The sequence below is a fragment of the Ranitomeya variabilis genome, chromosome 6 (genome assembly GCF_051348905.1).
Source record: "Ranitomeya variabilis isolate aRanVar5 chromosome 6, aRanVar5.hap1, whole genome shotgun sequence".
NCBI classification, from domain to species: Eukaryota; Metazoa; Chordata; class Amphibia; order Anura; family Dendrobatidae; genus Ranitomeya; species Ranitomeya variabilis.
In genome coordinates, this window is record NC_135237.1 from 217,917,314 (window position 1) to 217,934,401 (window position 17,088).

The 17,088-nt window shown below is 47.1% G+C and overlaps 1 protein-coding gene across 6 annotated transcripts in view; it reads left to right on the forward strand.

Moving 5' to 3' along the window:
- MTRR (5-methyltetrahydrofolate-homocysteine methyltransferase reductase) overlaps window positions 1-17,088 on the forward strand; it is a 1,305,783-nt gene that overhangs the window by 674,362 nt on the left and 614,333 nt on the right. For all 6 annotated transcript variants that reach the window (XM_077269440.1, XM_077269443.1, XM_077269446.1 and 3 more), the window contains one exon: window positions 8,508-8,700. In XM_077269440.1, the coding sequence (XP_077125555.1) occupies window positions 8,508-8,700 (193 nt within the window). The remainder of the gene's footprint in view (window positions 1-8,507; window positions 8,701-17,088) is intronic.

Here is a 17,088-nt window from a genome sequence, read left to right on the forward strand (position 1 = left end):
CTCTGGCATTAACTCATAACACCAGAGTGGCAATTCCTGTTCACAAGAGCTTTCCAGACACAGTAACGAAACTACAGCTGTAAACTGGAACAAAAATGCAAAAACAAACATGGACAAGAGTCCAACTTATCTAGTAGTTGTCTAGGAGCAGGAACAAGCACAGAGAGGCTTCTGATAACATTGTTGACCGGCAAGCAACTAACAGAGCAGCAAGGCTATATAGCGACTCCAACATCTTGATGGGAACAGGTGAACAGAGAAGATGAAGACACCAGTTCAATTCCACCAGTAGCCACCGGGGGAGCCCAGAATCCAAATTCACAACAGTACCCCCCCCTCAAGGAGGGGGCACCGAACCCTCACCAGAACCACCAGGGCGATCAGGATGGGCCCTATGAAAGGTACGAACCAGATCAGAGGCATGAACATCAGATGCATTCACCCAAGAATTATCCTCCTGGCCGTATCCCTTCCACTTGACCAGATACTGGAGTCTCCGTCTGGAAACACGAGAGTCTAAGATTTTCTCCACAACGTACTCCAACTCACCCTCAACCAACACCGGAGCAGGAGGCTCAACGGAAGGCACAACCGGTACCTCATACCTGCGCAATAATGACCGATGAAAAACGTTATGAATAGAAAAGGATGCAGGGAGGTCCAAACGGAAGGAAACAGGGTTAAGAATCTCCAATATCTTATATGGGCCGATGAACCGAGGCTTAAACTTAGGAGAAGAGACCCTCATAGGGACAAAACGAGAAGACAACCACACCAAATCCCCAACACAAAGCCGAGGACCAACACGACGGTGGCGGTTGGCAAAAAGCTGAGTCTTCTCCTGGGACAACCTCAAATTGTCCACCACCTGCCCCCAGATCTGATGCAATCTCTCCACCACAGCATCCACTCCAGGACAATCCGAAGATTCCACCTGACCAGAGGAAAATCGAGGATGAAACCCCGAATTACAGAAAAATGGGGACACCAAAGTGGCAGAGCTGGCCCGATTATTGAGAGCAAACTCCGCCAATGGCAAAAAAGCAACCCAATCATCCTGGTCAGCAGACACAAAACACCTCAGATATGTCTCCAGGGTCTGATTAATCCGCTCGGTCTGGCCATTCGTCTGAGGATGGAAAGCGGACGAAAAAGATAAATCTATGCCCATCCTAGCACAGAATGCCCGCCAAAATCTAGACACGAATTGGGTCCCTCTGTCAGAAACGATATTCTCAGGAATACCATGCAAACGAACAACATTTTGAAAAAACAGAGGAACCAACTCGGAAGAAGAAGGCAACTTGGGCAGAGGAACCAAATGGACCATCTTAGAGAAACGGTCACACACCACCCAGATGACAGACATCTTCTGAGAAACAGGCAGATCTGAAATAAAATCCATCGAGATGTGCGTCCAAGGCCTCTTAGGAATAGGCAAGGGCAACAACAATCCACTAGCCCGAGAACAACAAGGCTTGGCCCGAGCACAAGCGTCACAAGACTGCACAAAGCCTCGCACATCTCGTGACAGGGAAGGCCACCAGAAGGACCTTGCCACCAAATCCCTGGTACCAAAAATGCCAGGATGACCTGCCAACGCAGAAGAATGAACCTCAGAGATGACTCTACTGGTCCAATCATCAGGAACAAACAGTTTATCAGGAGGGCAACGATCAGGTCTATCCGCCTGAAACTCCTGCAAGGCCCGCCGCAGGTCTGGAGAAACGGCTGACAATACCACTCCATCCTTAAGGATACCTGTGGGCTCAGAGTTACCAGGCGAGTCAGGCTCAAAACTCCTAGAAAGGGCATCCGCCTTAACATTCTTAGAACCCGGTAGGTATGACACCACAAAATTAAACCGAGAGAAAAATAATGACCAGCGCGCCTGTCTAGGATTCAGGCGCCTGGCGGTCTCAAGATAAATCAAATTTTTGTGGTCAGTCAATACCACCACCTGATGTCTGGCCCCCTCAAGCCAATGGCGCCACTCCTCAAAAGCCCACTTCATGGCCAAAAGCTCCCGATTCCCAACATCATAATTCCGCTCAGCGGGCGAAAATTTACGGGAAAAGAAGGCACAAGGCCTAATCACGGAGCAGTCAGAACTTTTCTGCGACAACACTGCCCCAGCTCCGATCTCAGAAGCGTCGACCTCAACCTGAAAAGGTAGAGCAACATCAGGCTGACGCAACACAGGGGCAGAGGAAAAACGGCGCTTAAGCTCCCGAAAGGCCTCCACAGCATCAGGGGACCAATCAGCAACATCAGCACCCTTCTTAGTCAAATCGGTCAATGGCTTAGCAATATCCGAAAAACCAGCAATAAATCGACGATAAAAGTTAGCAAAGCCCAAAAATTTCTGAAGACTCTTAAGAGAAGAGGGCTGCGTCCAATCACAAATAGCTTGAACCTTGACAGGATCCATTTCAATGGAAGAGGGGGAAAAAATATATCCCAAAAAGGAAATCCTCTGTACCCCAAAAACACACTTAGAACCCTTCACACACAAAGAATTAGACCGCAAAACCTGAAAAACCCTCCTGACTTGCTGGACATGAGAGTCCCAGTCATCAGAAAAAATCAGAATATCATCCAGATACACAATCATAAATTTATCCAAATAATCGCGAAAAATATCATGCATAAAGGACTGGAAAACTGACGGAGCATTTGAAAGACCAAAAGGCATCACTAAATACTCAAAGTGGCCCTCGGGCGTATTAAATGCGGTTTTCCACTCATCCCCCTGCCTGATTCGCACCAAATTATACGCCCCACGAAGGTCAATCTTAGAGAACCACTTGGCCCCCTTTATGCGAGCAAACAAATCAGTCAGCAACGGCAATGGGTATTGATATTTAACAGTGATTTTATTCAAAAGCCGATAATCAATACATGGTCTCAAAGAGCCGTCTTTTTTTGACACAAAGAAAAAACCGGCTCCTAAGGGAGATGACGATGGACGAATATGTCCCTTTTCCAAGGACTCCTTTATATATTCACGCATAGCAGCATGTTCAGGCACAGACAGATTAAATAAACGACCCTTTGGGTATTTACTACCCGGGATTAAATCTATGGCACAATCGCACTCTCGGTGCGGAGGTAACGAACCAAGCTTGGATTCTTCAAAGACGTCACGATAGTCAGACAGGAACTCAGGAATTTCAGAGGGAATAGATGATGAAATGGAAACCACAGGTACATCCCCATGAGCCCCCTTACATCCCCAGCTCAACACAGACATAGCTTTCCAGTCGAGGACTGGGTTGTGAGATTGCAGCCAAGGCAATCCTAGCACCAAATCATCATGTAGATTATACAGCACCAGAAAGCGAATAATCTCCTGGTGATCCGGATTAATACGCATAGTTACTTGTGTCCAGTATTGTGGTTTATTATTAGCCAATGGGGTGGAGTCAATCCCCTTCAGAGGAATAGGAGTCTCCAAAGGCTCTAAATCATACCCACAGCGTTTGGCAAAGGACCAATCCATAAGACTCAAAGCGGCGCCAGAGTCGACATAGGCGTCCGTGGTAATAGATGACAAAGAGCAAATCAGGGTCACAGATAGAATAAACTTAGACGGTAAGGTGCAAATGGAAACAGATTTACCAAGCTTTTTAGTGCGCTTAGAGCATGCTGATATAACATGAGTAGAATCACCACAATAGAAACACAACCCATTTTTCCGTCTAAAATTCTGCCGCTCGCTTCGGGACAGAATTCTATCACACTGCATACTCTCTGGCGATTTCTCAGTGGACACCGCCAGATGGTGCACTGGTTTGCGCTCCCGCAAACGCCTATCAATCTGAATAGCCATTGTCATGGACTCATTCAGACCCGCAGGCACAGGGAACCCCACCATAACATCCTTAATGGCATCAGAGAGACCCTCTCTGAAAGTCGCCGCCAGGGCGCACTCATTCCACTGAGTAAGCACAGACCATTTACGGAATCTTTGGCAGTAAATTTCCGCTTCATCTTGCCCCTGAGATAGGGACATCAAAGTTTTTTCTGCCTGAAGCTCCAAATGAGGTTCGTCATAAAGCAACCCCAAGGCCAGAAAAAACGCATCCACATTGAGCAACACAGGATCCCCTGGTGTCAATGAAAAAGCCCAGTCTTGAGGGTCGCCCCGGAGCAAGGAAATCACAATCCTGACCTGCTGTGCAGGATCTCCGGCAGAGCGAGATTTCAGGGACAAAAATAATTTGCAATTATTTCGAAAATTCTGAAACCCAGATCTATTCCCCGAGAAAAATTCCGGCAAAGGAATTCTCGGCTCAGATACAGGTGCATGACAAACAAAATCTTGCAAATTTTGTACCTTTGTGGCGAGATTATTCAAACCTGCAGTTACACTCTGAAGATCCATTGCAAACAGGTGGACACAGAGCCATTCAAAGAGAGAGAAAAAAAAAAAAAAATTTCAGCAGACTACTTATTTCTCTCCTTTCTCAGCCAAGGATTTTAACCCTTTAGTGGTCCGGTCAAACTGTCATGATCTCAATGGCAAGAGATCATAGCATCAGCATATATAGGAACTAGCTCTTGGAAGATGGAAACTGAGCTGACCATGAACTAAACCTAACGCACAACTAGCAGTGGCCGGGTAGCATGCCTACGTTGATTCTAGATGCCCAGCACCAGCCGGAGGACTAAATAAAGCTAGCAGAGGAAAATATTAGTCCTAGCTCACCTCTAGAGAAATACCCCGAAAGGAGACAGAGGCCCCCCACATGTATTGGCGGTGAATCAAGATGAAATAACAAACGTAGTATGAAAATAGGTTTAGCAAATTTGAGGTCCACTTACTACATAGCAGAAGACAGAAAGGACACTTTCATGGTCAGCTGAAAACCCTATCAAAACACCATCCAGAAATTACTTTAAAACTCTGGCATTAACTCATAACACCAGAGTGGCAATTCCTGTTCACAAGAGCTTTCCAGACACAGTAACGAAACTACAGCTGTGAACTGGAACAAAAATGCAAAAACAAACATGGACAAGAGTCCAACTTATCTAGTAGTTGTCTAGGAGCAGGAACAAGCACAGAGAGGCTTCTGATAACATTGTTGACCGGCAAGCAACTAACAGAGCAGCAAGGCTATATAGCGACTCCCACATCTTGATGGGAACAGGTGAACAGAGAAGATGAAGACACCAGTTCAATTCCACCAGTAGCCACCGGGGGAGCCCAGAATCCAAATTCACAACAGCCATGTCCCTGGGTATTGCACACCTTGTGCTTTTTGTTGCTCCAGTAACATTGCAGCTCTGAAATATGGCAAATGGCATCTTGGCAGCTTCACGCTTGATTTTCCTCAATTCATGGGCAGTTATTTTGCGCCTTTTTGCCCAACACGCTTCTTGCGACCCTGTTGGCTATTTGCCATGAGACGCTTAATTTTTCGGTGATCACGCTTCAAAAGTTTGGCAATTTCAAGACTGCTGCATCCCTCTGCAAGACATCTCACAATTTTGGACTTTTCAGAGCCCGTCAAATCTCTCTTCTGACCCATTTTGCCAACGGAAAGGAAGTTGCCTAATAATTAAGCACACCTTATATAGGGTTTTGATGTCATTAGACAACACCCCTCCTCATTATAGAGCTGCACATCACCTGATTTACTTAATTGGTAGTTGGTTCTCAAGCCTGAACAGCTTGGAGTAGGACAACATGTATAAAAAGTATCATTTGATCAAAATACAACTTGCCTAATAATTCTGCACACAGTGTATGTTTTGTGCCATTAGTCCAGATGGACAATCAACCCTGCTGCATTTGGTTGAATCTGAGCAGAAAAGTATTGCTCTGTACACTTAAGAATTGCTTCTGTCTGAATTGTGGCTGCTTCTGTCTTCAGGCACATCATCAATAAACACTAGGGCCCCAGTGCCATTGGAAGCCATGCATGCCCATGGCATCTCACTACTTTGATCAATAAATCTATGGGTCCATCTGTTTGCTGCCCATGAATAACACTGTAAAGTGTCAGTGGCAGTGACTTGTAGGGTAATTGGAGTTGCCAAAACTTAAAAAAGAAGTTTCTTTTGACAGACATCATGAGTATTTGTTAATGCTTTTTACTAACCCTAGTAGGATAGGTGCAGGGCTGGCGTTAGAGGCAGGCAGACTAGGCAGCTGCCTAGGGCCCCCACTGCCCTAGGGGCCCCCATCCAGGGGCTGATATACAGCCAATGCCACTTCTCTGAGGTGGAGGGTGGCCCCTGCAGGCAGGCCCAGTATCATGTAGCATCGGGCCCTTCTCACTCCTTCCTGTAATCATGCCAACATCAGCTGGGGAGAGAACGGTGCGGAGCGCAGAGGTTCAAAAGAGAGGGTGTGTCATGCAGGGAGAGACGCTGGCCAATGAAGGCTTTCCTCACCAGACTGAGGAAGAGCGCTCATTGGCTGCTGTCTCTGTTCTCCAGCATGGCGCGTCCCAATGGTGACTGATGAGTACTCACCTACAGTCAGGGGCCCCGCCGCACAGCAGTCAGGAACAGCAGTGGAGGAACAGCAGGACGTACAGTGTGTCTTCTGCTCCCTCCACTGTTCTGTTCTTGGCAGGCTGCAGCATCTCCTCACAGAGAAGAGATGGGGGAGGAGCTCACTGCACGGGACAACACACGGGCCACACTAGGGCACTGATATCAGTGCTGTCTGCTCTGTGCCCCATCCCCCACAGTGGGTTCTGCAGCCCTCTCCAACTGAACTGACCTCCAGGGCTCATCTGATCACCCAATATACAAGATTATTATGTGTGTGTGTATGTGCTTGTTTATGTATGTGCATCTGTATATGTACAGTATGTGTGTATCTATGTGTATGCTTCTGTGTGTATCTGTGTATGCATGTACAGTATATGTGTATGTCTGTGTGTATAGTATATGTGTGTATCTGTGTATGTGCGATATAATTGTATGTATATATGGTATATATGTATGTTTATGTGCATGTATGTACAGTATGTGTATGTATGTGTGTATGGTGTGTGTATACTTTGTGTATATAACTGTGTATGTATATACGGTATGTGTGTGTATGTACGGTATGTGTATGTATGACAGTGTGTATCTGTGTGTATGTACGGTATATGTGTTTGTGGCATATACGGTATATATATGTGTATCTGTGTGCGGTATATGTATGTACGGTATGTGTGTATGTACGGTATATGTGTGTTTGCATATGCGGTATATGTATGTGTATCTGTGGATGTACGGTGTATGTATGTACGGTATGTGTGTATGTACTATATATGCGTGTGTATGTATAGTATGTGTATGTATGACGGTATATGTATGCATATCTGTATGTATGTTATATGTACTGTATGTGTATCTGAATGTATGTACAGTATGTGTGTGTTTGCATATACGGTATATGACTTTGTATCTGTGTATGTACGGTGTAACAGATATATATATTTATTACAAACACAGGATAGATAGATAGATAGATAGATAGATATAAATCCATCTCAGTGAAAAAATACAAATATTTTTTAGGTGTAGGGGCCCAAATAGAACTTTTGCTATGGGGGCCCTGTGATTGCTATGTATGCCCCTGCTTGCAGGGCAGTAATAATGAGGGCAATCTGACTTGTTTCTCTGAGCCCAAGGCTCCAGGGTGCCATTGCCAGATTGACATCATCATAATCAGTGTACCGGGCAGGAAGGGGGGCCCAGACACTTTTCTTGAACAGGGGTTCCAAGCTATTAGTGTCCGCCCCTGCCCCCAGCCAGTGGCGTGTCGCTAATAGCAGCACACCATGCAGCTGCTATGGGGCCCGTGAGTCAGGGGGGCTCGCCCGGTGCCAGTGATGAAGGAACAGTGGGTGGGAGGCAGGAGTCCGCTGCTGCGGCTAAACCCTGTGCCCGCTGCAAAAGAGAAATTCATAGTCACTGCTCCCCATGCCCATAGTCACTTCCACCACTATGCACTGAAGCTGGTGCCGAGAGATGAGAGGGACTATAGGTGTGGAGAGCAGTGAATATTAATTTCACTTTAATAGTGGTCACAGTAGCCGCAGCTGCAGGCTTCCTGCTGCTAAGCGATCACATGTGCCCGCTACTAAAGGTAATGAATATTGATATGCTGCTAAGATGATACTGTATGAGGACAGATTGATCTACTAGTGACTATTCTGTGTTGTCCCCATCATTATTCCTCATCCGGTGTAAAGAGGCCAGGAAACAAGCGACAAATGACTTCAATATTGTCGATTACACTAGTTTAGTGGCCTGAACTCAGCACATGTAACTACAGCCGAAATGTTTCTGTGTGATGGTGCAATATGGTAGCATTTGGGGCCCCATTTTAAACTTTTGCCTCGGGCCCCAGTTTGCCTAAAACCGGCCCTGGATAGTTGAGGTAATTAAAAGTTGTATGAACCCTCTGCATTTAGGACAAAGAGTGATGAGTTTTTTGCATAATGAATTTTCTGTTATGTACAACAATCATTTTTTGCTTTTTTTTTCCTTAGCTCCAGTTTATTTCATCCAGGAAAATTACACTTTATTTTTAATGTCATCAACTTTGAGCCTTGCTCTGGAAGAGCATTACCAAGGAAAGGAGTATGTACTGGCTGGCTTGCTGAGCTTGTAAAGCTAAATGATGAAGTATCTGAAGAAAAAGCCATCGCTGGCAGTGTAAACATGATGGCTACAGAACCACAGGTATAACTAAATTATAAACACAGATTTTTGGCTCATTGCAAGATTTCTCTGCAATATAATTTTAAAGGGAAACTGTCAGCAGGATTGTGCACAGTAACCTACAGAGAGTATCAGGATGACGCTGTTATATGGATTAAAATGACATCTGGGATAATTAAATCCATCTTGTGGTTGTTTAAGGCTAGGTTCTCATTTCATTTTTGTGTGAGCGCTAACGGACAGCATTGCACGGCGAAATTAACGCTGTGCAACGCGTCTGTTAGCGCTCCCATTGCCAGCAATGTTAAAGCGCATTGCTAGCGCGTGCCATTTTCGGCACGCGTTAGCAATGTGCCGTTCTTTTGTGGCGTGCCTCGGACGCTGCTTGCAGCGTCCGCGGCACGCCCGAGGTCCGTTCCCCGCTCTGGCAGATCGGGGATCTGCGTTAGCGGGGACGTTTAACGCGACCCCTAAAAAGACATTGTGTTAGTGCAATCCGCTAGCGCTTAGCGCTAAACGGATTGCCCTAACGCAATCTGAACCTAGCCTTAGCCTTATTTTCAGTTAATGATATGCCCATGCTCCAGGGCGGCCGGTGGGGGTATTCATGTGGTGCTCTGCTTAAATATTCATGTCTATGGCTTCTGACAGATCACTGATCCCTCAGTGACCTGCCCCCTAGTTTACATAATAAATAGATGGACACACTGGAAAAAAAAAAAAAAAACTTCTGCAGGCAGGTGCTGGCAGAGGCTCCTGCTCTGCAGCATAGTAACATAGATTTTAAGGTTGAAGGAAAACTTTCAGTCCATCTAGTTCAACCCATAGCCTAACCTAACATGCCCTAACTAGTGTTGAGCATTCCGATACAGCAAGTATCGGGTATCGGCCGATACTTGCGGTATCGGAATTCCGATACCGAGTTCCGATATGTCTGCGATATCGGAATCGGAAGTCCCCACAGTGCAAAAATCACTATAATGGAGTATGGGTGGTGCGTGGGCGGAGACTGTGTGTCTCTGTGCGGGCGGGGTCTGTGCGAGTGTGCGTGCCTGCCGGGGGGTCTGTGCGTCCTCTCCGGGGTCTGTACGGCCTGCCGGGGGGTCTGTGTGTCCTCTCCGGGGTCTGTAAGGCCTGCCGGGGGGTATGTGTGTCCTCTCCGGGGTCTGTACGGCCTGCCGGGGGGTCTGTGCGGCCTCTCCGGGGTCTGTACGACCTGCCGGGGGGTCTGTGCGGCCTTTCCGGGGTCTGTACGACCTGCCGGGGGGTCTGTGCGGCCTCTCCGGGGTCTGTACGACCTGCCGGGGGGTCTGTGCGGCCTCTCCGGGGTCTGTACGACCTGCCGGGGGGTCTGTGCAGCCTCTCCGGGGTCTGTACGACCTGCCGGGGGGGTCTGTGCGGACTGCCGGGGGTCTTTGTGTCTGTGCAGGCATCGTCCGATGAGACTACAAGTCCCATCGGACGTTGCCTGCTACACTGACAGTGATTGACACATTAGCCAATGATGGGACAGTAGTAGTCCCATCATCCGGCTAATGTGTTGAATGAAAAAAGAAAATACTCCATACATACATTGTAGCATGGTTAAAGGGTGTCTAATCGACGGGAGGTATGTATCACAGAGAAGGCTTGTCGCTGTGATGTAACCCAGAGTGTTTTCTGTTTGCACATAAAGCAATAAGGAGTTGCTTAGTATATTTGGGTCCGGGTTACGGGTACCTATGAGAGATGGGAGGGTCTGGCTACCCATATACCTCACCCCTGGGTAAGGGGCATAACCATGCCTGTCTATGTTTTCTTCAGGACCTGTGGTGATATCAGAACCACATGTCTAATCATGTGATGGGTTCCTGGGTGTGGTTTCAGGCTACATAATGGAGGTGTGTTTGGCACATGGAGTGAGTGTTAGGGTTCTGTCAGTGTGGACAGAGATCCCTGTGTCCAGGTGGGACACTACAGACAGGAGTCTGTGTGTGTGGAGGGAGGAGAGAGCCTCCACAGTGTGTTTAAGGCTTCAGATAGAGCCTGAGTGCTGGACATTGCACAGCCTGTGTGCCCACAGGCCTGAGAAGAGCAGAGATCTTCTATGGACTTTTATGTTATGTTGGCCTGATGTACAGACTGTTATCCTTTTTTGCTACCTTGCTGGTTTATGGGGCAAATAAACCTGTCAACTTTTAAAGGAACGTGTCTCCTGCGTGTCAGCCGTTGCACCTGAGCGAGTGAATCCCTTACAATTGGTGTTTTGGATGCGGGCAAAGATCCAGGAGCACGTGTTGCAGCGATGGCTGGTCTGAGCCAGAAAATTGGACGGTATTGACAACCGTGAGTAAAAACTGATCGGGGTCAGTGAGAACTGCTGTTTTGGGATACCTCTGAGGAGAAGAGGGATCCGGGAACCTGTGTGGCCGCCACCAACAGGTGACGGTCTGGATACCGTGTGATACTGACCAGGGTCAGGGGAAAAAAAACAAAAAACTGTGTTTGGGCTTTAAAGCCGGCTGTGTAACAGACAGGAGTCTGTGTGCTGTACTGACCAGGGTCAGTGAAAGACTGTGTGTTTTTTTTTCTATAAAGCACATGTGCAGGTGTTTGCTGTGGCTCGGCGGGGCCACAAAGACTGAAGGCGTCTGGCTGTAACTCGGCGGGGTTACGAAGGTTGCTGTGGATCGGCGGGGCCACGAAGTCTGCAGTGGTTACGTGGAGTGCAGTTGCAGCAAGAGGTTCTGCAGCAGCCGGAGCTGCAGTTGCAGCAAAGAGGGAAAAAAAAAAAGACATTGCTGGTTTAATGTGTGCGGACTCTTAAAGGTCCAGAGTCACATTTGTGTGCTGGGCGAACTGGGGCCTGAGAGTACTGTGGGAAGTCCACAGGGTGTCCCCCAGAGTGGGGTGGTGTCCCTAAAAATGGGGTGGAGTCCCAAAACGGAGCGGTGACCCCAAATAAGTATGGTTGGACAAAAAGGGGCTGCGTCTCAAAAGGGGGTGGAGTCCCTAAAAGGGGTGATGGCCCTAAAGGAGAAAATAGTCCACAAGGGGGCGGTAACCCATAAGGGGGTGGAGTCCAAAAAGGGGGCGGCAACCCAGTTATGGGTGGTGGCCCAAAAAGGGGCGGCGTTGAATGCGCTGATGGACTGTTGCCGGGTTCAATGTAAGAACAGCGCATGTTCAGAATGTTGTACTGACTTTTCGTCTGACAAGATGTCACAGAGTTGTTCTGTAGAAGTCAATGGAGTGTGCGTGACTGGACTTCTGGACTCAGGGAGCCTGGTGAGCGCCACACTCCCTGTCTATCTGATTCCCGGAAGGAAGATGGAAGCCCACTGCGTTCATGGGGTCGCTAGGGATTATCCAGTGTCCAGGGTAATCATTGAGACGCCCACTGTTATTGCCAGCCATGAATGTACCTGTAGTCTCAGACTTGCCATTCCCTGTTGTAATTGGCCAGGACTTTGAAAGGTTTTGGGACTTGTGGGAGGAAAGGGGAGTGTCTGATTGCTCAGAACAGAGTCTGAGTGACCCTAAGGGAGCCCCACTACAACAGGCGGCTGTAGTGATTCCGAGTGGTGTGATGTGTAAAGAGAAAGTAGCGCCACCTAATGTCAATAGTCCAGAGTTATGGGTGACTGGAAGAAAGTGTGGGTCTGACACCTGTTTAAATGGGGACTTGTTGTTCCAGGATGACAGAGTGAGAGGGGGTGACTCCTGTTCAGACTGTGACTCAAGCGCAAAGGGAAAAGAGTACAGTAAGGAGGAGCAGAGTAAAAGTCACAAATCTTCATCTCGTCGCGGGGGACGCAAAAAGGCGGGACAGGTTACGCCCTCTGAGAAGAGAGATGATGAGGAAGAGACAGGGTCACTTACAGATCAGGTTACTGTCTTTGATAAGGAGGTCACTTTACCTCTGACAAATCCCAACACAGAGGTAGGGCTGGAATTAGAACAGACCTGTAGTAGACCCACATCTGCAATCCCTGGAAAGAGTGAAGTGGCTCAGTATAATGAAGTACCTGATGCTGAAGAGATGGAGAGCTCTGAAGATACCAAGAGTCCATAGGTACCGAAGAGTAAACAGACAGAGAGCCCAAGAGAGACCATAGAGGTGGATGCAGAAACAGGTGGCACTCTGAAGAAGCACAGTCTGAGTGAGCAAGAGAGCCCGTCTGAAAATCTAATTAGAGAATTGGTGGTGCAACATGTGCTGGCCAAAAGAGAGCAGGACCATAACATAGAGCTGCTTAAAGAAACAGTCGAACGAGAAAGGGTCCTGAGGCAAGCCATTGAGCACAAAGTGGGTGACCTAGAGAAGGAGGTCGTTGAACTCAGAGATCACCTATCAGCGTGTCAGGCCATGAATAGGGCCATATGAAAGATATGGATGTGCTCAGAATGGCTCAAGAAAAGCATCAGCAGGAGCTTCTCCATAGAGAGGAGGAACGTTGCTGCCTGGCAGAGGAGTTGCCAATGCCCATCTTGGCGAAGGCTCAAGCAGAAGAAAAGACTGAGGAAGAGTTCATGCTAAAAGTGGAACAAGAGAGTCACCCAGTCGTGACAGACGTCTTGGTGGAAAGGTCAGAGGCAAAAAGGGAGCCGTCTGTCTTTGAAGAGAGTGAGACCCTGCTCTTCAAGACCGTGATTGATGTACCTGAAGAGGTGCAAGAAGCCTGTACCGGTGAAGGTGTGCATGAGGCATTTAGAAAGGCAGTAGAGGCGTGTAGTCTGCACTGGGCGCCTGAGACTCATCAACTGGTCATACTTTCGTCTAGAGAAGTCACAGTGAAGCGGGTGGCTGTCCTGAGAGAGATGCATCTACAATGCCTCCGCACAAAACAAATGATCACGTTGAAGAATGAGAAAGCCGCTCGACGTCTGGAGCTAGCGAGAGAAGCTCAAAATCGGCTTGGCTTGGAGGAAGACATCATTCTGGTACCCAGAAATTTGGTGGGAAAAGTCATCGGGAGGCTTGGCCGAGTGATGCAGGAGATGGTGAATAGCTCCGGTGTGAAGAGACTGAGAGTTCTGGGTGATGACGAGGCCCAGGTCGTGGGTGAAGAGAAGATGATTCCGTTCCTTGTTGTCGGATCCATGGAGAGTCTTGAAAATATCCGGATGCTCCTGGGGTATCGCATGAGTTACCTATTAGAAGTTGAGCAGCTAAGATGTGAGAGGGAACAGGTCCATAATAGAGCTGCGGGAATTGGCAAACAGATTGCCACCACCTTCAACTTGCGGTATAGAGAGACGAAGAGGTTCTCTAAAGATTTGAAATCCCCAAGCTAACAGAGGATACAGAGATACAGGGAAGAACTGCTTTTCAGTCAATAAAGACCATGGGAGAAGGTGGCCTGATGAAACAGCTAGAAGCAGTGGTGCCTCAGTTAGCTCAGGGTTAAGTGACCTCAGCAGGAGATCCTGTAGCAGACGGTTTGACTGTCAGGGACGACTGAGAGAGGTCTCTAGTCGGTTAAGGACAAGTGCCAAGCCCCACGGCTTTAGGCAGAGGAGGGAGGTATGTAGCATGATTAAAGGGTGTCTAATCGACGGGAGGTATGTATCACAGAGAAGGCTTGTCGCTGTGATGTAACCCGGAGTGTTTTCTGTTTGCACATAAAGCAATAAGGAGTTGCGGGTTACGGGTAGCTATGAGAGATGGGGGGTCTGGCTACCCATATACCTCACCCCTGGGTAAGGGGCATAACCATGCCTGTCTGTTTTCTTCAGGACCTGTGGTGATATCAGAACCACATGTCTAATCATGTGATGGGTTCCTGGGTGTGGTTTCAGGCTACATAATGGAGGTGTGTTTGGCACATGGAGTGAGTGTTAGGGATTCTGTCAGTGTGGACAGAGATCCCTGTGTCCAGGTGGGACACTACAGACAGGAGTCTGTGTGTGTGGAGGAGAGAGCCTCCACAGTGTGTTTAAGGCTTCAGATAGAGCCTGAGTGCTGGACATTGCACAGCCTGTGTGCCCACAGGCCTGAGAAGAGCAGAGATCTTCTATGGACTGTTATGTTGGCCTGATGTACAGACTGTTATCCTTTTTTGCTACCTTGCTGGTTTATGGAGCAAATAAACATGTCAACTTTTAAAGGAACGTGTCTCCTGCGTGTCAGCCGTTGCACCTGAGTGAGTGAATCCCTTACAACATACATACATGCTACATACATACATGCTACATACATGCTACATACATACTCCATACATACATGCTACATACATACTCCATACATATACATGCTACATACATACTCCATACATGCTAAATACATACATACATACATGCTACTTACATGCTACATACATACTCCATACATGCTACATACATACATGCTACATACATACATGCTACATACATACATGCTACATACATACTCCATACATGCTACACACATACATACATATATACTCCATACATGCTACATGCATACATACATACATACATACATACATACATGCTACATGCATGCTACATACATACATGCTACATACATACATACATGCTGCATACATACATGCTACATACTACATACTACATGCATGCATTCTACATACATACTACATACATACTACATATGTGCTACATACATACTATATACATACATAGATGCTACATAGATGCTACATACATACTACATACATACATGCTACATACATACATACATACCACATACATACATACATACTACATACATACTACATGCATACATACTACATACATACATGCTACATACATACTACATACATGCTACATACTACATATATATGCTACATACATACATACATGCTACATACATACATGCTACATACATACATGCTACATACATACATGCTACATACATACATGCTACATACATGCTACATACTACATGCATACATGCTACATACATACTGCATACATACATCCATACATACATGCTACATACATACAACATGCTACATACATACTACATACATACATGCTACATACATACTACATACATGCTACATACATACATCCATACATACTACATACATACAGACATGCTACATACATACTACATGCATACATCCATACATACATGCATACATACTGCATACATACATACAATACATACATATAGACATACAGTACATTAAACATAGATTACATACTCACCATTACTTGTCACTTTGTTCCCGAAGCCAGTGTCATCTGTAAAAAATGTGAAAAAAGCAACCAATATACTCCCTGTCCGCAGAAATCCACGAGTGTCCCACGACGATCTCCCGTGGAGAGCAGCAGCATCAGATAATGCGACTGCTCTCCAGGGGCTCCAGGAACACAATGACGGGAGGAAGGTATCCTTCCGCCACTGTATTCCTCCGCCGCTGTAAAAAAGAAAAGTCCATAGTCTCACTTTATGGCATTGCTGTATGAGACATTTTCCCATGCAGCAATTGGCATAAAGTGACACTTTGAACTCAGGTAACCTCAGTGATACACTGCAAGAGCCATTGTCTCCTGTCAGTGTGTCACTGAGGGTCCTATAGAGCCGTGACATCACCCGATGTCACTGTTCTATAGGGGAAATCGTCGTGGGACACTCGTTATTAATTGGACTACGGCGGACAGGTAGTTTACGGTTTATTATTTTACGTTTTTTGCAGGCGCTGAAGTGTGGTAAGTATGGTGAAATGAAGAATATTAAAATACTTTTTCCTAATGTGTGTGTTTTATTAACCCTTTTCTTACTATTGGATTAATAACGGACAGGCGTCTTATTGACGCCTCTCCGTTATTAACCCGGCTTAATGTCACCTTATGATAGCAAGGTGACATTAACCCCTTATTACCCCATATCCCACCGCTACACGGGCGTTGGAAGAGAGGGGCTAAGTGCCGGAATTGGCGCATCTTACAGATGCGCCATTTCCAGGGCGGCTGCGGACTGGTATTTGTAGCCGGGGGGGGGGGGGGGGGGGCAATATCCATGGCCCCTCTCTAGGCTATGAATATCAGCCCGCAGCTGTCTGCGTAGCCTTTCTGGCTATAAAATATAGGGGGACCCAACGTCATTTTTTTGGGGGGTCCCCCTATTTTAATAGCCAGTAAAAGCTACGCAGACAGCTGCGGGCTGATATTCATAGCAGGCTACAAATATTGGCCCCCGGCCGTCGACTTTCCCCCTCTGGCGCAGAAAATTGCGCGGGAGCCCACACCGGTTTTTCCGTTTTTTTTTTTTTATTCAACGCTCATAAAGGCCTCTTTCACCCTTGCGTCGGTACGGGTCCGTCACTATGCGTCGGGCCGACGTACCGACGCACGTTGTGAAATTTGTACACGACGTGGGCAGCGGATGCAGTTTTTCAACGCATCCGCTGCCCATTCTGAAGTCCGGGGAGGAGGGGGCAGAGTTTCTGTCGCGCATGCACGGTAGAAAATGGCGGGCGC